Source organism: Simochromis diagramma, unplaced genomic scaffold, assembly GCF_900408965.1.
Source record: "Simochromis diagramma unplaced genomic scaffold, fSimDia1.1 OVJJ01000038.1, whole genome shotgun sequence".
NCBI lineage: Eukaryota > Metazoa > Chordata > Actinopteri > Cichliformes > Cichlidae > Simochromis > Simochromis diagramma.
Window position 1 is genome coordinate 607,731 of NW_024387105.1, and position 20,762 is coordinate 628,492.

Here is a 20,762-nt window from a genome sequence, read left to right on the forward strand (position 1 = left end):
GTATCGCTGGGCTCGTCACACCTCAGCAGCTCCGAGCCTTCCTCTGCTGAGACGTGTGCTGACATGTAAAGAGCTCGTGTTTGAGTCAAACTGTCGGCCATGATAGCGAGTCAGAGAGGTCAGAGCGTCAGGGGCACACCTGAGCCCGGGCCTGATGCTCTCTGCACGCTTTTACTTTTTAAAATGTGATCAGAGTAATCTGCTTCCTGTCCCCCCCCCTCCCCTCAGATCTACTGTGTGACCTTTAGTGGGCCCCACCCTCAGGTTGGAGCGTTACGGAGCTTCTGGTTTTTACCAATGTTTCTGTTTCTGATTCTCAGCTGAGCTCCACCTGACCTCTGACCTCTCCAGGACCATGCCGTCACCTGTCAGCTCATCTCAGTCTGACCCATCAGGACTCAAACGTCTCTGTTTGTGGCTCCATCGCTGCTCCTCCCCTCCTCCTCCTCTCCCTCTCCCCGTCAGCTGCGGCGACTCCTGTCCTCCGTCAGCATCGCGCCGTCTCCCCCTGCTGGTGGCCCTGCTGCTCTGCGGCCTGCTGCTGATGGTGCTGCTGCTGCTGTGGAACTACCACTGTGTGTTCATCTCACACCTCTGCTCCCCCCCGGGGGAGGAAGGGGGGGATATGGGGGAGATGGGCTCGTGACCTCTGACCGGTCTGGTCCAGTCCTGCTGTGCCAAGTCAGCACTGTGTCGTTGATGATGATGATGATGACGGCTCGGGACGGTTTTCAGTTTTAATAAAAATGTAACAATCAAAATAAAAAATCTTAAACGTGCTGACTTCAAAGGTTCCTTCTCTGAATCTCGCAAACCGCCTTTTCTGTTCATATGAAGGGGCGTGGCCTTTACACGATGGAACATGATGAATGGTGTAGCAGCCACCAGGGGGCAATCCAAATACGTCTCCCATTCATGAGCGGTGTTTTTACTGATGTGCATCTGAAGCCAGCGCGTACTTCCTGTTTCTGTGGCGGGCGTTCATGTTAAAAACGTTAGTAATGATGAGGTCGTCAGATCACTGTGCACTGCATAGAAGGGGGATTCAAAGTTCCTGTTCAGGATGGGCAGCCAATCAGAATAACGTTGCTCTGAATGAGGGAGGAGCTAAAAAACTTGCTTTAGCAGCTGCTGCATGAAGAGAAGTAAAAACTCCTCCGTGCTGGTTTTCAGGACTGATCACGTCCCGCAGGTGAAACATGCACACCTGCTCAGGTAAAGACCAGGCTCACACACTCACACACACTCTGGCTGTGTCCCAATTCAGGGTCTGCACGCTTGAAATACGCATTTTAAGTGCGGTTACGTCACCGCCACGCGACGATGGCTGTCCCAATTCGAAGTGTGCTTCAAACGCATACTCCAAATGCGCCGTCGATTTCCCCAAATATCAAGCGTGGTGCGGTGCATGCTTCGTGGTCCCATATATCCCACAATTCATAGCGCGGCGGTGGGTGTGGAGAATTTTGCCGCAAAATACGGCAGAAGGGAGCGGCCGAAGAGTGAACTGTCAAAAGTAAGTACTGAATATGACGTCACTTATTTATGTGCGAATGTTTAATAACGAAGAACAATAAAACATTACGGTTGGCCACAATGTTTTCAAATATATATGCATATATATAGATATATATATCTCATAATAATCTGACAATACTATAATATTGGCCATATTATATTTACATTACCACAGTGAGATGACTTTAGTCTCATGAACAACATTAACTAATTGTTATTTACTAACTAATCTTAAATGACTGTTCAGCACAGAAATGAAGCCCAACAATCATGTTTACAGTCCCGTGGTCTCAGCCTCAGACACTCAACTAATCAAAGTGATGTCATGACAAAAATGAATGACCAACAAAACATGTTTCTCCTTCATTTCTGTCAAACAAAGCTGTATGTAACGTGTCTCGCGGTTAGTTTCATGGTTGCTAGGCAACCTGAACAGCGCGACGAAGCGTATACTGTCCCATTTCACAAGCCTCTCACTTCCGCACTTCTCGTACTCATAGTACGCACCGTACGTAGTACGCATAGTATGCGTACTTCAAGCGTGCAGACCCTGAATTGGGACACAGGCACAGTGCGAGAGCACGAGAGTGTAAAAAAAGCCTGCAGACACGTCATTTTAAACCCTCCATTACGGTTCTATTCCTGTCTGCCAGCAGGGCACCACGCCCAAAACCTGCACCACCGCCGCTGCTTTATTTCCTGAGTCGCTTTGGTGCTGCTGAGGAGACAAACCAACACGTTTACTCAGGAACTGCTACTGAATGACACCTGAATCACATTCACCCCCACTGCGACCTCTGAGGCCCCAACAGGTCCCGGGGTTCTCCTGAACCTCCTGGAGGACCCTGGGAGCCTCCACTCTGTAAAGCCCAGCTTCAGCCTCAGGATGAGTTTAACAGCTGCCTTTGTTTTTGCTGTTTGTGGGGGAAGCCGGCAGGCTGCTCAGCTGCTCAGAGACTGTCAGGTCAGACACCGAGACAGGAAGTCAGAGTACTGGACTTTCAGAATAAAAGTTGGAACGTGTTCATTCTTGCAGACTGAACCTTACCTGCTCTGAGGAAGTGCAGGTCAGGTATGAAGTTTTCATTTTGTTGTCATTTCATTTTGGAGATTTTTCAGTTACACATGCATTCAAATTTTTTCCACGTGATCAGACCAAAGGCAGCTTTTTACTTGTACAGAAACCTCAGGTTTGTGAAGCTCAAAATCTCAGGTGAATCCAAAGGTGACCCTTTCTGTACAGGAGCATCACACAGACTGATTAAAACTCTGGTATAGCCTCCTCAGACAGTGTCCTCATGGCAGCCATGTTATTGGTCACATGATGTCAGTAAAGATGCTCCAGAAGCATAAACACAGTCCAGAGGTCCAGCTTAGGTGAAGCGAGCAGCTACAGCCACCTGTGTCACCATCCACCTGTCAGTCAAAGAGGCCACGCCCCCTAACAATGGAAGCTTTAAAATCATCTTGGAGACCCAACAGTTTGTGTATCCGGCTGTAAACATGTTTATTTCTGCTTTAAAGTTTTAACATGGAACTCACTCACTGCTGCCTCTGCTGGACGTCAGAGGAACTGCAGCGTGGTGATGAGTGGGCATGAGTGGGTGGAGCCTCAGATCCCTGCTCTGAGCTCAGAGTGCTGGATTTTAGTTTAAATAGATTTTTCTTGGTGCCAAATCCCAAATTTAGTGGCCTGAATATGAAGAGTCTGAGCTGCTGTTCTCTCTGTAACGATGTTTTACTTTGAAAGGTCAAACCGGAACCTGTCTGTTGTTTGTGTCCATTGTGACACACGTGACAGCGGCGTCTGGCGCGTGTGTGCAGTGAAGCAGCGCGAGCAGCTCAGCTGTTCAAACCTGCCACAGACAGAAAGCCCGTCAGCAGCCCGGGACTGAACCAGAGACTCTACCGAGACTCTGACCGGAGGCTGTCGGTGTCTGACGCGGGGGATGCCGGTGTGAGCCCGGGCTCTGTTGTGTCTCTGTTACCGGTCAGAGTCCCGCCGGTACCGGCGGATGAAGATGCGGACTCTGGTGCTGCTCTGTCTCTGGCTGAGCCTCCGCCCGTGCAGAGCGCCGCCGGGGCTCTGCGGGCCGTGCCAGCCGGACCGGTGCTCGCTGCCCGGCGGCTGCCGGGCCGGGCTGGTGCCGGACTCCTGCGGCTGCTGCCTGGAGTGCGGGAACCTAGAGGGCCAGCCCTGCGACCCCGGGAACCGGAGCGTGTTCTACGGGCTGTGTGGGAGCGGACTGCGGTGTGAGGCGGGAGGAGGAGGAGAGGATGAAGAGGAGGAGTGCGTGTGTGAGGAGCAGGAGCCGGTGTGCGGCTCTGACGGGAGAACATACATGAACATGTGTCAGCTGAGGGAGGCCGTCTACTCCACACCCGAGCTCCACACCGCGGGGAGGGGCCCCTGCAGGACAGGTAGGAACACCTGAGGTAGGACAGGTCGGAGCCGCAGGGCAGGTAACCACCTGCTGTTCCACTGCTCACCTCATTCATTCATATTTTTAAAGGTACATATGTTGGGAGAGCTTACATGTGATGATAATGGTGATGATTCCTTTACTTTTTTACCTGCAGGTAAATTTGCTTTATAGAGGAATGACATCGTTTGGCTTCCTTTCACAAAACAGCACACATATTTAAACCGGACACACACATATTCTGAGGCTAGAAGCTGAAATTCACCCCGTAGAGGATGGAGCCATTATTAAGAAGTGATAAAGCATCGTCTGTACCTGTTTAGAGTACAGGCAGGTAAACAGGGCTGTGACTCACCTGTCAGACCACCAGTGAGTTTGCTCTGTCACAGAGGTGTGACCGAACCACGCAACAAAGTTCAAATAGTTCGGTCAGTGTGGAAATGAGCAGGTTTTCTGAGGCAGTAAATGCGCTGTGACCCTTTCTGCAGACTGATTTGCAATTGATTTGATTTGATTTTTATTGATTAGCATTCAAATATCTCAGTGAAAACAGAACAAAGATCTACCACAAAGCAAGAAAGCATGAGACAAGGCTAATCAAAAGGTATTGGCTGAAGCATTTGCTTATTACGCCAACCCTTTTCACAAAATATCTTTTTGCATGCAGCTCGAAGCAAATAATAAAACAAAGCAAAAACCAAACAAACAACTTTCCACCTTAGATAAGTAACTACATCAAAGCAAAAGAATCAAGAGGTTATTTTGTTTGTTTGTTTTTTTGCAATTTGCAATTCTCATCGCAGTTCAGTTTTCATTGATCATGGTCCTGAAATATTTATACGATTGCGCTTGCTCTATTGATGATGATGATGAGTTCCTCAGTTCACCCCGTCTCTGTGGTTTAGCCCTCGGAGTAAAGAGGAGGAGCCCAGGCCGAGCTGGTTTAGCTGTTTTGATGTGTTGAGCTCCACAAGCTGAGCGCCATTTTATCTGCATTAGAGTTCAGAGGTCAGGCGTGCACGGCTTCAGTTAAAAATGGAAACGAAGAGCAGACGTCAGATATCGAGCAAAGGGGCGAACTCACTTTTCATCCAGGAAACGGTCGCCTCACACTGAGCGCCTACGGGACCCCAGAGGGCCCAAAAACACGAGCACACACACCTGAAATCAGCACAGAGTAAAACTGCAGGTCAGAGGTCATCTCATCTCTGTATGTGAGCTCTCTGAGGTCATCAGTCAGCTGATCGCTCCTCACATGTAATGACTGACACACACAGTCTGAGATTTCTGCTCCGCCCAGCCTAACCTCTCTCTCACCTGTGGCAGTGCCGGTCATTAAGGTGCCTCCTCACAGTCAGGTGAACGGGACGGGCAGCAGTCTCATCTTTCTCTGTGAAGTGTTTGCGTTTCCGATGCCGTTGGTCGAGTGGACGAAGGAGGGACGAGACGTCGTCCTGCCCGGAGACGACCCGCACATCTCCGTCCAGGTACATGTGCGCCTGAGCCTGCAGCCCCGCCCCTCTGGGACAGATTTCAGTACCTGTCTGATTGTCTCTCTCGCAGTCTCGAGGCGGTCCTCTGAAGTTCGAGCTCTCCAGCTGGCTGCAGATTGAGGGGGCGGAGACGGGGGACTCTGGGACCTATCGCTGCACAGCTCGTAACAACCTGGGGACGGCCTCGGCCTCGGCTGTACTGGGAGTGCTGGGAGCAGGTGAGACAGGCGTTTGAAATGGGAGAAACAGAAACTAAAAGACTCGGGTCTGTCTCACTGATGTGTCTCTGTCTCCACCTGTCTGTGGCTCTGTCAGAGGAGCTGTCGTCCTACCTGGCTAACAGTGACAGGAAGCAGCCGATGGACATCGCAGACTATGACCAGGACATCTACTGAGCTTCATGATGTCACCTCCTCTGTACAGGCGTCTCTGATTTTCTTCTTCTCTGTGTATGCGAACATTACTCTGACATCACACGGGGCAGTGACATGGACACTTGGCGTGCTGGGCGTTCGAGCCTGCGTCTCCTGTCAGATCTGTTGTGTGAAACTTTTTTTAAAATTATGAATAAAGGTTTACAAACTGACCTCTGGCCTCTAACAGACCTTCACATTTTCACTCATAGCACTGAGGTTATAGACAGTTTTTCCTCCTTCCAGTGCATGTCTGGGCAAGCAGGGCGGGCAGTGCTTGCCCAGTTAACTCTAAAAAGGGGCATTTCAGTTTGGGCTAGTATCATTTTGGGTTCTTGCAACCTCAAATGAATTTATTTGGGCAAGAGAGGGAGTTATCAACTCCTGCTAGCTAGCTTGGTTAGAAGCTAGCTAGCAGGCTATTAGTTAGAAGGCATCCAACTAATTAATGCCGTAATCGGCCTTAAAATGCGGCCTTTAAGGCTGCAGACCCTGAATTGGGATACAGCCCATGTTTTCTACAGTCACTGGTGTGGACTGACTCACTACTGCCTCTGCTGGATGCTAGAGGAACTGCAGGCTTTGGTGCTTCATGTTTCAGTCCTGAAGGCTAACGGTGCTGAGGAGCCTGAATGGAACGTGGAGGCTTCAGAGCAGCTGGAGCACGGCCTGGCTTTGCTTCTGGCTGATAGTTTCACCACATGTTGCTTCAGTTTCCTGTGAATGTCAGACGGATGCATGGAGAGGATTTCATTCCAGCTGCTGTCTCAGAGGAACTCAGACTTCCAAGAATCCAAATCTGGTTCAGTCCGGCCTGTTTCAGGAGGTCCTGCAGCCCGAGCCCAACACAACACGTTTAAAAAGCTCAGCACTTTGTTTTTGAAACGTGGTTTTAGTGTCAGGGTTACAGTTAGGTTATGGTTAGAGTAAGCAGCATTATGTCAGTTAGATGTCCCCACTAAGATATGAAAACAACTGTGTGTGTGTGTGTGTGTGTGCTGCTATAAAGACATCAGCTGCTTTGCTTATTGGCATCATCACGTCACTCATATCAAAATAATGACGACAGGGAGGCACGACCTCCAGGAGTCTTGCATTTGTCCAGGATCAGAACCTCAGCTGTACACCCGTCAGCGCTGGGATGATTACTGTGAGACGTTACAGCAGCTGAGCCCAACGTGACACAGCAGAAAGATGAAATATAACGACTGCTGCTCTCTGTCAGAAACATTACTGTTCACACTCACAGACGCTTTTATTCCGCCATAAATCTCTGAGAGATCATCTCAGGAAGTGCTTCCTGTCTGCGACACACTGCGGCTCGTCTCCAGGAAATTCCAGCAGATTTACCACAAGCTGCAAATAACTACCAGACTTTCAGACCAGCCAATCAGAGGCCACGAAACACAGCTGACGAAAGAACACTCTACTTCATTTATTGTTCTACTCACTGCTACATGCAAATATACGCAGCCTAGGCACAGATTCTATTTTGTTTTATTTTAGGGGTGATGCACATTGATCACCAATGTAATCCAAAACTGTTGTAAAATACACAAAAGTTATAAAAAAACATTTCACTTTTTATTAATGAAATTTTTTATTATGCACAATATTTACAATAAATTAAAAATTAAACAATAACTAAAAACAAACTGCATTTTTGCTCTTTATGCAGTTTACTTACTGTTTCTTGCTGTTAGCTGAATTTATTGGATAAATCTGCAGCCCATCTGTTATTTCTGAAATGGTTTTTGGTGACTGGGAAGAAACGGAAACACAGAAAAAAGAATTCTGAAAAGCCGACTGTAGCAGAAAACAGCACAAATATAAACGTGCACAGATGATTCCGTGTACCTCTGAACCCTGTAGTTCCTCAGCTGGCCGCATGTCTTCCACCGCGCCGGCAGGGGGCGACAGAAGACACAAGTATCATCGTCAGTATGTGTTTATTTGTAACTGAGCTAGCTTTAGCATCTGCTGAACATTAAGGTGAGCTAAAGTAACCTGGAGTTCAATTTAAACGTGTAAACTCTGATTATTAAACCTAGTTCGTGTCTTCAAACAGGACGATAGAGGAAAAAGTTTAAAGTCAGACTGTGTTTGTTTGGAGACGTTAGTTTAGCTTGTTAGCCTTAGCCTAATAGCTAGTAGTGGGATGTCTCTGTTGAAAATGTGCTAATTTATTGTTTGTTTCGTTGCTGATTGAGTAAAGTTTCAGATAAGAAATTTATAAAGACATATTACGAGTCTCTAAAAGCCCGGTTTTAATTCGGCTTACACACTAAATAGCAGACCTGATTCTCCGCGGCTTTACGCTTCGAGGTTTGTAATGAGCTCCGTGACAGAAGTGAAGCCTGTAATGTTAAAGACTTGGAAATGACAAAAGTCTCCTCCCTCTGCTTGTCCTGGAACTGCGGTTTGATTTAGTGCCAGATTTCTGTTTAATGTGCTGATTTAAAGCTGGTTTGTTTATCGGCTGATTCCCAGAATTCATATTAAAATCATTCAGACACGTTATGAATCTGTAAGAAAACTGCTTTACATTCATATATGACGGACATCAGAGGAGAAACTTCATCTTTGCAGGTACAGCTGCTCAGAGGTCAGAGGTCAGCACGCCTTCATCATGGTCAAACAGCCACAGAGGACAGACAGGTGAGTTACCTGTGTCAGGTGTTGTTTCTCTGACTTGAACCTGACACACATGTCAGGTCTTTCAGAGCAGGCGTGACGGTTCAGACGTCTGTCGTGGATTTGAATGTGTGATAAACTTATAGAAGGTGAAATGCATTGTGGGTGCTGCTGATAAACGCTGCTTCACATGTTGGTCTCCACCTGCAGGTGTTTTATACCCACTGCAGGAAGTGCATTGGCGAGAGTTCGATTCCCTGTCTGTGCTGCTCAGAGGAGGCCGCCTCCACCCCAGCAGGTACCCAAAACAGACTCTGCCTCCCCGTCCCCGCTGCAGCCCCAGCTCCTGCTGGTTTAATGCCTTGTGTTTGTCCAGGCGTCAGAAACAGGAAGTACTGAGAGCTGGCCACGCTGCAGCTCCACCGCCACAGAAGAAGAGAGGGGTGCTGATGGGCCGAGCCAGCCTGGAGGCGTGGGGTTGGAGGGAGGATCAGAAGAATCGGATTCAAAGCGAGCAAGGTTGGGAGGTCGTCTGCTAGGAACAAACGACGTCACTGTCTGACATCTGAGGAACTCGACTCACTCGGTGTGTTTTTGATGTTTTTCACAGGATGGAGGACGACGCTGCTCCGCCCAGCAGAGTCCCCGGGTCATGTGCTCCAGCGGCAGGTGTGTCTCCGTGGCATCCTTCAGGCTGATTTTCAGTCCTGTGCTGCGGATTGATAAAGCTTCCCTCTTTGTGTCACCAGATGTTCCTCCTCCCGGCCAGCAGGGGGCAGCAGAGAACAGCGAGGACAGCAGAGCGGCCGAGGTAAAGAACCATGCGACGCTCCAGCTGCAGTCGGAACCACAGAGTAACAGAGACACACCTGACTGTCAGGTAACCTGCCGTGATGTGTTTGTAGCTGCAGGGCGTGGGGTCACTGAAGGTCACCATCCAGCAGAGCAGCGAGAGCCGAGAGTTTGGACAGACGGACAGGACGGCCGAGAGACAGACGGGCGGACTCCACTGTCACGTCTGTGACCTCACGTGTCGCTCTCTCCTGGTAAGAAACACTCGGCTCTTCTTCTTCTTCCTCTGCCTCGTTCAGTCTTACCTGAGTCAGGTGTCCTCAGCACACTCAGGACTAGGGCTGGGTGTCGTCACTGATTTCTAGAATCGATTCGATTAAATTCGATTTGAATCTGGGAAATTTTGACAGTCAGAAATATTATAATTCAGATCGGTACATTTACATATTTTTGTATCTATAAAAAGGAAGCTGACACACGCAAGACTTTATCAAAGGTGTGAGCGTCACAGCAGAGGCCTTTGTGTCAAAGCCGCTGAAGATAAAACACAGAAACATGAAGGAGATTTTCCTGGCCTGGATTTTATAAAAATGTTCTGCAGTAGATCAAAAACAAAAGAAAACCATGAATCAACGTCACCTCTGAAGTTCCAGCGGTTTTATTACAGACACGGCGTTTTGCATTTTGCATAATTTTAAAAAGTTTAAATTTGTTCAGTATTGAACGTCAGAAATGAGGTTTTCTTTTCAGAAGTATGTAAACGGAAAAAAAAACAGCGACCGACAGCCTGTAAACAACGGTAGACTTGTGCATAACAAGCAAGCGAATAATGAAGAAGAGAGAGAGAGAGAGAGACAGACAGAGAGAGAGAGAGAGACAGACAGAGAGAGAGAGAGAGAGAGAGAGAGAGAGAGAGAGAGAGACAGACAGACAGAGAGAGAGAGAGAGAGAGAGAGAGACAGAGAGAGAGAGAGAGAGAGCTGTGCATGAAGTGTGACTGTATCCTGGTTCGGTCAGTATTGTTTGGAGAGAGATAAACTAACAGCTTTAGAATCAGCGCAAAAAGGGCGTGAACACAAAGCGCCGACCCGCTGAAACATCAGAATCAGCGAGCTGTCGGCTTTCAGCCCCGACCGTGTCCGTGCCGTCGGTGAGAAAGTCACATCTCACTGACTCTGATGCGCGGCTCCGCGCTGTGTGTTCACGTCTCCGTGCCTGTTCCTGCTCTCATTCACTGCTTTAGCTGTTTGGTGGTTGTTGAAATTTTGTGAGGTTTCACCTGAGATTCTGGCGTTTCGGGCAAAATAAATTTATATTTAAAAATCGATTCAGGATTTTAATAAATCGATTATAAAAACCCACCCCTACTCAGGACATCCACAGCTTTCTCCACAGCAAGTCTTTGCTAACATCTGGAAACATTTGCTGTTGCCTCTGCCCAGTTAGCGCATGCACCTGCTTCCTGTTTTAAAGTCAGAGCCACTGACAGCAGCGAGCGGCTGTGAACGCTCCGAGGCTCATCGATCGACTAGCAGCCGATTTAAAACAACGGATGACCCGACAAACATGGCCGACGCAGCAGCATCATCTTCAAAGCCGCCACGAACTGCAGACAAAACGGGTGTTTTCTAAGGAACGCGCTCCTGCGACCCTTTCCTATTGGTGGAAAAATGTACCATGTTGACCAATTAAAAAATGATATAGCAACACGTGACATTAGGTCGTTTAGGAAGAGGGAGGAGTTTTTGGAGTACGACGGCGAGAGAGAGAGAGCGAGATAAAAAGAGAGTTTTGAGATGTGAAAGATTAGCGACGTTTAGCGTGTTTGGAGTACAGTCAGCATGTGGTTAGCGTGTGGTTAGCGTGTAGTTTTGTTGTGTGAGAGAACACTGAGGCGACTGCTGAACGTCACAGTTCTGCCAAAAAGCCACCAAAGGCAGGCGGCAGTGTAAAGACTGTCTGCAGGTGGGAAACAGGAGCAGGGATGCACCCGAGCTCTGCATGATGATTTTGCAAAATGAAAAACTGTAAATTCAGACACGCGAGGTAAACAGAAGGGGAAACGTACAGTAGTGAAGAGCAGCCAGTTACACCTGGACCACAGAGGGCAGAGCGTGGTTCGTGCCCCTCCCTCAGTGCTTTGATGATGAATAATGCGATGCCACTGCTGCACGTCCTGGAACAGGTGAGCTCGGCTCTGCAGCCGTCGCTGTGAGTCCTGACCAATCAGGTGGCTTCATCCAGACACACCTGTAATAACCTGAGCTCTGTGACGAACAGCTGACCAGACACAACGTCACCAACCTCAGTCTGCACATCTGCACCAGCTGTGGATGTCAGGTCATGTGACAGGTGGACGTGCACAGGTGTCTACAGGTGTGCTCTGTTTATTTCCAGCTGTTTCAGGAGCACATGGCAGGACCTGAACATGTGAAGAAGCTGCAGGAGATCACACACTGCATCCACCTCAACACACACACACCGCAGGACAGGTGAACACACACACACACACAGATCAGGGGCTCTGATTTGTTGTTTAGTTTGAAAACCTTCAGGTGTGTCACTCTGCCAGCAGGGGGCGCCGCCGTGAGTCGCAGCGCTGGTGTGACACCTGTCAGACTCACTTCAGCGGTGATGTCATCATTCATCGGCGGACCAAACGACACAAGGTGAGAGTGAGACGTGATGATGACGTATCAGCGCAGACACGCCTCCTTACCCAACAGAGATCAGAATAGAATAGAATAGAATAGAATAGCCCTTTACTGTCAGTGTACTTGCCAACTGTGCAGATTAAAATGTCAATAGAAGACTGTGTGTGTGTGTGTGTGTGTGTGTGTGTGTGTGTGTGTGTGTGTGAGATCCAGATGTGCAAGCAGCTTTGCCGGCCCTTCTGTCCGGTGTGCGGACGTCACTTCAGGACGCCCAGGAAGTTTGTGGAGCACATGAAGTCATCGGAACATAAACAGCAGGTGAGTGAGGGCGTCGGCAGTCAGGTGACAGCAGGAAGCCAATGGCTGTGGCTGTCAGGTGGTCAGTGTCGCAGACGCTGGTGGTGACGTGTATCCTGAGTCTGTGTTCACTAAAAACTTCAGTGAAACAAACCGAAGCAACGACTGTTCGCGTGACCGTCAACGGCGGGATCCACTCTGTGGGACAGCTGATGTTTCCTGTTTCCTCCCAGGTGCTCCTGGAGGAGGCTCAGGAGGAGGAGCTCATCACTGTGGATGCTGTTGGCTGCTTCGAGGAGGAGGGGGAGGAAGAGGAGGAGGGGGCAGTGGTGGAGGAAGAAGTGGACGTAGCTGACGAGGAAGAGGATGCAGCAACAAAGGAAGAGGTAAAATCAGGATGTCCTGTGGCGTCGAGTGAAATCACGATTCAGGAGTGACGACTTTAAACTGTTTCAGGTGGCTGAGGAAGAGGAGGACAAGCGGCGAGCAGAGTATGACCCCAGCACGGCGTGCGGTACGTCCCGGTGGTCGAAACCAGCTGATGGAGCTTTGTCGCCCCCCGGTGGACGATCTGTAGAGAGAAAATCCAGAAGGCGTAGATCAGTGTGTCTGTGGATTTTGTCTCGTGTCTCTGCGACAAACAGGAAGTGACGCTTTACTCTCTGTCCCCACAGGAAGCAGTTTTGTGGTTCCTGTTTGTGGCTTCATGTGTCAACTCTGCAAAAAGTTTTTCTACAGTGAAGCTGCAGCTCGACACGCACACTGCAGGACACGCACACACTACCTCCACTTGCAGGTACATATCTGCTTTATATTTAATGACTAACTTCATGTATGTAACAGGTGTGTCAGCGAAGAGTGCGCAGCATAAATATGTGGACAGTCACAGGTGAGCTAATGTCCCTGCAGCAGCACAGACGCACCTGTGCAGCAGGTACAGCCCAGAGTGAAAGCTCAGAGCTGCTGCAGTCGATCTAAAGACCACACAGGAGGAGGGAACCTGACAGGTGACCTCATCTCACCTGTACCTGCAGGTTTCACTCTAATACTGACACACACACACACACAACCCCGTTCAGCTATTTTAGTGAGGACCTTCCTTGACATGCTTTCCCTAGCCCCATATTAAAAATGAATGCCTGACCCTAGCCTAGCTGTAACCCTGACACTAAAACCACATTTGGAGCCTCAAAAATGCTTCAAATTTGTGAGTACCAGGTTGTGTGTCCTCACAAGTGACTGTTGGTTCTCACAAGTATGGTAGAATGCAGATTTCGGTCCTCACAAAGATAGCTAGACAGGAAGACACACACACACACACACACACACACAGGTAACCCAGCTGCCTGTTGTTTGTTGTTTTAGAGACACCGTGCTCAGAGGAGGAGGCGGCAAGGACAGAGAGACAAGGACCGATCTGCTCCACCCTGACCGCCTCACCGTGTCCCACAATGCATTGCTGCTGCATCCAGGTGAAGCTCTGATCACCTTTCTTTTGTTTGACTGGTGGCTGCTGCAGGAGCTGCAGGTCACAGGTGGACTGCTGTCGATGTGTGTTCTGTTTGCAGTGGGAGAAACGTTTCACAGCTGCAGGTTTCCACCTGACACCTGCACAATGACTGACAGTGGTCAGTTTCATCGTCATTAATATGCAAACATTAATCAATCATGTTTTCATAACCGGCTTTGTTTCTCGTGGTGTGTGATGTCATAAAACAGTTATTAACACTTCTGTTTCGTTAAATAAATTATTACCATTATGAGAGAATGAAACGATCACACTGTTATTCATCCTGCGGAGTTATCAGTGTTTATGTCATTCAGCGCCCCCTGGTGGCTCAGCCGTGCATCATGTTCATTGTGTTTCTACATCCCCACAGCCCACGTGAAAGAACAAGAACCACCGACGTGTTCGGGTCACATCTGACCTGGGTTAGACTTTCATGTTCTGATGTTCTGGGAATCCATCCTACCCGTTGTTTCTACGCATGCGCACAACACGAAATTGAGTGGCAAATCATCTTACCTTTGTTAATAAGAGCTAGAAACATACTCTGATGGGTAAAATTACGTGCCAAACCATGCTACCTTTGTGAATGTGACTTTACCGGGTAAAATGAAGTGGCAAACCGTCCTGGTTTCATGAATATGAGCTACAAGCATACTCTGATGGGCAAAGTTAAGTGGCAAACCGTCATACCTACTTACATTTGTGCTGACAGCACAAATGTGCATAAACTACTTAGGTAGGACGTCTTGTCAGAACACCGGTCCACGTGGCATGTTGTACCCAGCCCGGCCGCAGGGGGCGCCCTACCTGCTCAGGGCGGAGGATTGTGGGTCGGAGGAGGCAGCAGCGGGGCATCTTCATCATCACTGCGGACCGGACCGGGACGTGAGCTGGCAGCTGCTTTTCCGCACTGAAGTGCCTTACCGTCGGAGCCAGAGATGGGACACGGAGACCTCATGAGCCAGGCGGAGGATGTGGCGGACCAGGTAAGCTCCCGTACCCGGGAAACGCGCACCCGGAGCGGCCACACGCTGAGCTGGGACTCGGTCCGGTTATCGCAAACATCTGGTTGTTGAAAGCTCGGTGATTGCTGCTGCAAAACAAGTTTAGTCAGCTCGAAAAGCAGAGGGCAGCTGCTCTCCGGAACAGCTTCGTTGCTTTAAAATGAACTTTCATGAAGTTTGAAGCAAAGCAGCAGATTTCGTCATCGGGAGGGTGGAACAGGAAAGACCGTGGTGCAGATTCATTCTCACTAAAACACCAAAAATGCGATCTTTATTGAGTTGTTCTGTTGGCCGAAATGAAGAACGACTTTACACGATGGATGATCGTGTTCAGGTGTTTTCTACAAACCAACGGTGTCTGTGGAGACTCGAGGAAAGTTGAAACGTGACAGATTTTAAATCGAGTCTGGTGAAACGTTCGCAGCTTGTAGGAAAACGGAAATAATGATGGGTGACTTTCCTCTGAGATGATGTTCGACCTCAGGAGAGCTCTGATCGCTCCAGGGCTGCTTTACACATTTAACATTTAAATGTTTTATAAAAATGTACGTTTGAGAGTAAAGTAACGAATTCGTGGTTCAGCTGGGTCTCACGCGGAGGCGAGGCCGGGGTCCTGACGTGCCCGAGCGGTATAGTTTCTTCTCACAGCCGTGAATCACTGCTGACGAACCGGGAACGGTTCAATGAAAACACCTGTTACCGGAGTCTGGTTCGATCAATTCGCAGCGTCGCTGACCGGAAGTTCTGAAAGTAACCCTCCGCCACGGAGCGACACAGAAAGTGTTGCTGCAGCAGCAGGTAGCTCACGTCCTCCACGCAGCCGTGAAACACACACGATGATGATCATCTTCGTCTTGGTTAATCCACATTTAAACAACCGTGTTAGAGTCAAGTTAAAGTATTTTAAAAGTAATAATACATATGTGGGCGTGTCTACCTGAGGCTGTGGCTCATGAATCAGCAGCTGATGTGTTTTTAATCTAAGGAAACATTGTGCTGATTTTTAGCTTCAGTCTGTTAGTACAGTGACCTCGCAGCACGATGTCCGGCTGTAAACATGTTTACTTCTGCTGCAAAGTTTGAACATGGGAGTCTGTGGGGACCAACTCACTGCTGCCTCTGCTGGATGTCAGAGGAACTGCAGCTCTTGGTGCCTCTTTGTATTTTAAACCCCGCATGTACAAAAACGCAGTCGGTGCTACATTAATAAAGCGACTAACAGTGTGCTGATCACCCCGCTGCTTTAGTTCCTGCGGGTGACCAAACACTACCTCCCCCACGTGGCCCGCCTCTGCCTGGTCAGCACCTTCCTCGAGGACGGCATCAGGATGTGGCTCCAGTGGAGCGAGCAGAGCGAGTACATCGACTCCACCTGGAGCTGTGGCCTCTTCATCGCCAACCTCTTCGTCCTCATCAACCTGCTGGGACAGCTGGGTAACACTCACACACACACACACACACGTTTTCATCTAATTGACAAAATGCTCATCCTAACCATCACTGAACGCCCAGCCTAACTGTAACCCTGACACCTTCTTGTGGGGACGGGCGTTTCACACCTCGTTGTACACATATGAGGCCCTTTTCCATTAACCTGGTTCTCATTACTGTCTGGTACTACCTAACCTGCGTGGCTGTCGTCATAGCAACGCGTCTGAGCGTCCTGCAGCATAATTAGTATGCAAGGCAAACGCTACAGCAAAGGTGGACGTGGAGGCGACGGTGTACCTGCTGCTCGATCTGCAGCTCTTCGTCACACTGACGCTACTGACCAGCCAATCTGTGCCATGCAGTCTGATGATGTCACACTTTAATACCTGCTCAGATCGCTGGGAACCCCGGCCGAGCACCTGCTAAAGCACCTGGTACCAGGTACTAGGATCTAATGAAAACCGTGGTGATCCGAGCAGGTCCGAATGCAGACGGGGCTCCGAGGACTCGCACACTGGTGACAGTTAGGGACAGAGGTCCCCTGCCTGTACATTTATACGTATGTGTGTGTAATGATCTCTGCGAGCACCTGGGTTGTTGCACCAGTCTCTGATTGATTGATTGATTATTGGTGATTTAGAGCTCTCAGTTGTTCCACATTAAACATGTAACACGTGTGTGTCTGCAGGCTGCTGCGTGTTGATCCTCAGCAGGAACTTTGTTCAGCACGCCTGCGGCGCTCTGTTTGGGATCATCGCTCTGCAGGTACACACACACACACACACACACACACGTTTAATGTTTAGTATTGCAGGTTTTTGACGTGATGGTCAGCGAGCTTCAGTCGGTTTTCACTGCGCCGTCACACCTTCAGACTCCCAAACAGGAAGTTGCTGTGGTCTTAAATGATAAATCAGAGTAAACGTTTTGTTCTTTGTCTCTGAAAGAAGAGCCACAGCTGACCGTGTGTGTGTGCGGGGGGGCGTGTACTGTAGACACGTTGAAAGCGCTGTGATTTCCGGGTAAAGCGGAGCGCACAGGAAGAGGTGACGATGTTTCCGAAGGAGAAAAGGAAGAAACGTGGACGATCCAGGCGGCGGGAGCAGGCAGCGGCGGGAGCAGGCAGCGGCCGGGACGATTCCCGGTTTGATCCAGAGCGGAAGCTTTAGTCTGTGTTTCTGATGTCGGAGCGCCGGCTGAGCCGGAGCAGCAGCTCGCTGTGGTCAGACGTGTTCAGCACCGGTGCGAGTTTGCAGCTGCGCATGCACTCGATGCCAAATGCAGTGCTGTGATTGGTCAGATCTGTTAAACTGAAAAAGTTAAGGTCGTAGTTTCATCATGCCAACACGGTGCAGGTGAACTTTCAAACAGGTGAGTCCCAGAATGTTACCTGTGAGTCTGATCATGTGACTCTGTGTGACCTGCAGATGGTGGCTTACAGCATCCTGTGGGACCTCAAGTTCCTCATGAGGTGAGTCGTCACGCCTTTCTGAAATAACTTTATCGACGTCGTGGACAGAAACGGCTCGTTCTGCATGTTTGCGTGACGCTGCAGGTTGGAGCTACAAAGACATGATCTGCTGTTCTTCATCCTCCTCGTCCTCCTCTGCAGGAACCTGGCGCTGGGCGGGGGCCTCCTCCTCCTCCTGGCAGAGTGCAGGGGGGAGGCGCGTAGCGTGTTCGCCGGAGTTCCTTCCCTCGGACATCAGAGCTCGCCGAAGCACCTCCTGCAGCTGGGAGGTCGCGTCCTCCTCGTCCTCATGTTCATGACGCTGCTGCACTTTGACCTCAGCCTGCTCAGCGTGAGTCTCACAAACCCACACGTGTCCACACGTGTCCACACGTGTGTCCACACGTGTCCACACGTGTGTCCACACGTGTCTCCACGTAATTATTCAAACTCCTGGCAAGATTTGACGGAAGCTTACTTTTGTTCAACCAACAAGTTGTTTTTGACAGGAAATGACACGGGCGTCTGCCAAAAGAGAAGACGAGGCACCAGAGGCGTCGCTTTTATTTACATTTGAGCAAAAAGTGTCCAGAATGACTCGCGCTCTTCACAAACTGTCACAGTCTCTGGGAAATCCACAGTCCTAAAATCACCGTCCGAACAGTCCAAGCCGACTCAGTGGGCAGCGGCTTGGTGGACAGTCTGGGATCGAACCACCGACCTTCTGGTTAGTGGCTGATCCGCTCTGCCACCTGAGCTACAGCCACCCTGGGGGGCGGGGGGAAGCTCATCACAGGAAACGCCACCACGAAAAACAGCATGAAGATCCTCCTCCTCATCATCAGGCAGCAGCAGACAGCTCAGCACTACAACGACCCAAAGCACAGCAAAGTAAACGGTTAGCAGACACAAACATTAACATTGAGCAGCTCCGCCCACAGAGTCCAGCAGAGACTGTGGGCGGAGCTAAAGATCAGGGCGAGGGGACCCTCCGACCTGAAAGCTCACTGCTAAAGACGAATGAGCAAACGTGGAGACGTGCGATTATAGGACGCGTTCGTCTGCTGTAATAACTATTAAAGGTTTTTCTATTACTGAGACGAGTGAATGATTGTGGGCGGGGCACGTTTTGCTCCAATGAGAATAAAAGCAGAGAAGCGTTTTTGCGGCGGCGATGCCTCCGGTGCCTCGTCTCCACATCGTTTGGGAGACGAAAACTTGCAGGTTGAATAAAAGTAACTTTGGTCTGAATAATTATGGGCGTGACCGTCGTCCTCGTGCTGACGGCGTGTTGTGTTCAGTTCCTGCAGAACGTGGTGGGGACGGCGCTCATGGTCCTGGTGGCGGTGGGCTTTAAGACGAAGCTGGCGGCGCTCACGCTGGTGGCGTGGCTGCTCTGCATCAACTTCACCATCAACGCCTTCTGGAGCGTGCCGTCCTACACGCCCATGCACGACTTCCTGAAGTACGACTTCTTCCAGACCACCTCGGTGATCGGCGGCCTGCTGCTGGTGGTGGCGCTCGGGCCCGGGGGCGTCTCCATGGACGAGAAGAAGAAGGAGTGGTGAGGAGGAGGAGCCGCGCCTCTGCCTCTTCTATTTTTATTTTTTTGCTCTCTGAGCGACCAATCAGAGCTCGTCTTTGTGTCACGTGATGTTTGTTGCACACTGGCTGTGATGTTTGACACTTAGAGTGATTTTAGAGGAGGCGAGGGAGCGCCTCCACCTCCATCCTGCTGCACCACCCAGTGACCGCCACCCGCCTCCCTGAGGCATCAGCTGCTGCGTTATCCAATCAGTGCTTTTGTAGGCGGTCTTTGCTGTTTTCAGCCTGTTCGATGTGACGATTCGGACACAACGACGTCACTCGTTAATGTTTTTGTAACGAGCTGGACAAACGACCGCCGGCGATGTTTTCCTTATTCATGAATCCGTTTGTAGTCGGAGACTGAAACGGGAGAAAATGGAGGCAGAATCATTTTGAGCAGCTCTGAGGCGACAAACACACCTGAGCAGGTGAGCGATCACAGCTTTGGTACGGAGCGGGGAGGCTGTAGTGACCCGTGGCGTCCTGCAGGAGGCGCTGCTTCCTCACAGCGTGCTTCGTCTCTGTACGACGTTCAGTGTTTGAGTCTGTGTGAGTCTTTTTCTATCGTGTTTTTGTAGGAGGAGTTTAATAAATCGTGCAGCATTAAGTGTGTGTGTGTTTCAGTGTTTCCTGCAGCACCTGCTCATCTCCCACAGACTGTATAAAGAAGACGGACACAACCTCCGTGTTTTATTTGAAAATCAGCGAGAACAGGAAGTGAGCTCACGCTGGGACTAGGCGTGCTGGAAGCTGCGTCTGTGTGCTGGGCGTGTCCTCTCCTAGCCAATCGCAGCACACGGCGCCCTCTGCTCTGATGGATGAAGGACAATGAAGATGGGCCAGTCGGGCAGGTGGAAAAGAGGAAGACGTCAGGGGAGGTTCATGAACGGAGGAGGACGTGCGGAGGGTTGGAGTGACAGAGGAGCGGGTGGAGGTGCGGAGACTCCTGGACGTGTTTGTGTGATCGTCGCTGGCCCGAGTGTGACAGACACACCTGAGCGGGGACCTGCGCCGTGCTGCTCGTTCGTTCAGCTTCACTGCGAGGCGGCGCTCTGCCTGCAGACCTGAGTCACGTGGCACGCCACACGACACGTGGGCGGTGCTATCGGCCATAAAGGCGCGTCCTGCGGTTCAGCCCGCATGTCCTCCTGCCGCGCCAACTTCCCAGGTCACCGAAGCGCCGCGGGACGGCCTCTCGGCTTAAACGTGCGGTTGTCGTGAGCAGGCTGTCAAACTAACGTGACCTCTGACCTCTGAGCAGTTCGAGCAGCATGACCTGTGATCTTTTCCATTATGTAAGCTGGATGCACACTGACCTGCTCTTCAGTCACCCGGGCGCACAGAAGTGCATTTAAAGTGAATCTTAACACCGTGTTTGTGTGGCGCACGTTTCCAAGGTTTCGTTTAGTTCAGCCTCCCGCCGCGTCCTCACGCAGTCCGATGTCTGGAAACCACAGCGTTGGTTTCAGTAATGACAGGAAGGCGTCCACAGTACAGCCACTCAGGGCCCTTTGATGTCTGACTTGTAAGAATCTGCAAAGTCAGCTTTTTCTGAA

At 50.1% G+C, this 20,762-nt stretch overlaps 3 protein-coding genes across 9 annotated transcripts; all 3 read left to right on the plus strand.

Annotated features, from left to right (window-relative positions):
* Positions 1–1,982: 1,982 nt before the first annotated feature.
* Positions 1,983–6,020, plus strand: kazald3 (Kazal-type serine peptidase inhibitor domain 3). Its single transcript, XM_040046697.1, has 4 exons — positions 1,983–3,939; positions 5,268–5,428; positions 5,505–5,652; positions 5,750–6,020. Exons 1-4 carry the CDS (start codon positions 3,534–3,536, stop codon positions 5,827–5,829), a joined length of 795 nt encoding a protein of 264 aa, XP_039902631.1. The 5' UTR covers positions 1,983–3,533; the 3' UTR covers positions 5,830–6,020.
* A 1,716-nt stretch (positions 6,021–7,736) lies between these two features.
* On the plus strand, positions 7,737–14,419 carry ciz1b (cdkn1a interacting zinc finger protein 1b). Of its 6 annotated transcripts, none has more exons than XM_040046693.1 (15): positions 7,737–7,839; positions 8,437–8,505; positions 8,692–8,779; positions 8,858–9,000; positions 9,092–9,150; positions 9,231–9,292; positions 9,387–9,527; positions 11,671–11,765; positions 11,846–11,942; positions 12,141–12,245; positions 12,458–12,610; positions 12,681–12,738; positions 12,899–13,020; positions 13,590–13,696; positions 14,105–14,419. In XM_040046693.1, exons 2-14 carry the CDS (start codon positions 8,477–8,479, stop codon positions 13,653–13,655), a joined length of 1,218 nt encoding a protein of 405 aa, XP_039902627.1. In that variant the 5' UTR covers positions 7,737–7,839; positions 8,437–8,476; the 3' UTR covers positions 13,656–13,696; positions 14,105–14,419. The 6 variants fall into 6 exon arrangements, with proteins under 6 accessions (XP_039902627.1, XP_039902625.1, XP_039902623.1 ...); XM_040046689.1 differs by lacking the exon at positions 14,105–14,419 and adding an exon at positions 13,134–13,231 and having other exon boundaries at positions 7,740–7,839; positions 13,590–13,909; XM_040046691.1 differs by lacking the exon at positions 14,105–14,419 and having other exon boundaries at positions 13,590–13,909.
* Positions 14,420–14,541: 122 nt separating this feature from the next.
* Positions 14,542–19,813, plus strand: surf4l (surfeit 4, like). 2 transcript variants are annotated; one of them, XM_040046694.1, is made up of 6 exons: positions 14,542–14,720; positions 15,986–16,172; positions 16,858–16,934; positions 17,597–17,640; positions 17,782–17,971; positions 18,921–19,813. In XM_040046694.1, exons 1-6 carry the CDS (start codon positions 14,673–14,675, stop codon positions 19,185–19,187), a joined length of 813 nt encoding a protein of 270 aa, XP_039902628.1. In that variant the 5' UTR covers positions 14,542–14,672; the 3' UTR covers positions 19,188–19,813. The 2 variants fall into 2 exon arrangements, with proteins under 2 accessions (XP_039902628.1, XP_039902630.1); XM_040046696.1 differs by lacking the exon at positions 14,542–14,720 and adding an exon at positions 14,732–15,536.
* Positions 19,814–20,762: the final 949 nt, after the last annotated feature.

What these genes read in the sequence shown, in the direction of transcription:
- kazald3 (XM_040046697.1), top strand. Translation starts at nt 3,534, where the DNA reads ATGAAGATGCGGACTCTGGTGCTGCTCTGTCTCTGGCTGAGCCTCCGC. An exon ending in GAGGGGCCCCTGCAGGACAG is followed by an intron (nt 3,940 to 5,267) that starts GTAGGAACACCT and finishes CACCTGTGGCAG; the next exon opens with TGCCGGTCATTAAGGTGCCT. An exon ending in ACCCGCACATCTCCGTCCAG is followed by an intron (nt 5,429 to 5,504) that starts GTACATGTGCGC and finishes TCTCTCTCGCAG; the next exon opens with TCTCGAGGCGGTCCTCTGAA.
- ciz1b (XM_040046688.1), top strand. Translation starts at nt 8,477, where the DNA reads ATGGTCAAACAGCCACAGAGGACAGACAG. An exon ending in TCACGTGTCGCTCTCTCCTG is followed by an intron (nt 9,528 to 11,670) that starts GTAAGAAACACT and finishes GTTTATTTCCAG; the next exon opens with CTGTTTCAGGAGCACATGGC. An exon ending in CACACTACCTCCACTTGCAG is followed by an intron (nt 13,021 to 13,133) that starts GTACATATCTGC and finishes ATGTCCCTGCAG; the next exon opens with CAGCACAGACGCACCTGTGC.
- surf4l (XM_040046694.1), top strand. Translation starts at nt 14,673, where the DNA reads ATGGGACACGGAGACCTCATGAGCCAGGCGGAGGATGTGGCGGACCAG. An exon ending in TTGGGATCATCGCTCTGCAG is followed by an intron (nt 16,935 to 17,596) that starts GTACACACACAC and finishes TGTGACCTGCAG; the next exon opens with ATGGTGGCTTACAGCATCCT. An exon ending in GACCTCAAGTTCCTCATGAG is followed by an intron (nt 17,641 to 17,781) that starts GTGAGTCGTCAC and finishes CCTCCTCTGCAG; the next exon opens with GAACCTGGCGCTGGGCGGGG.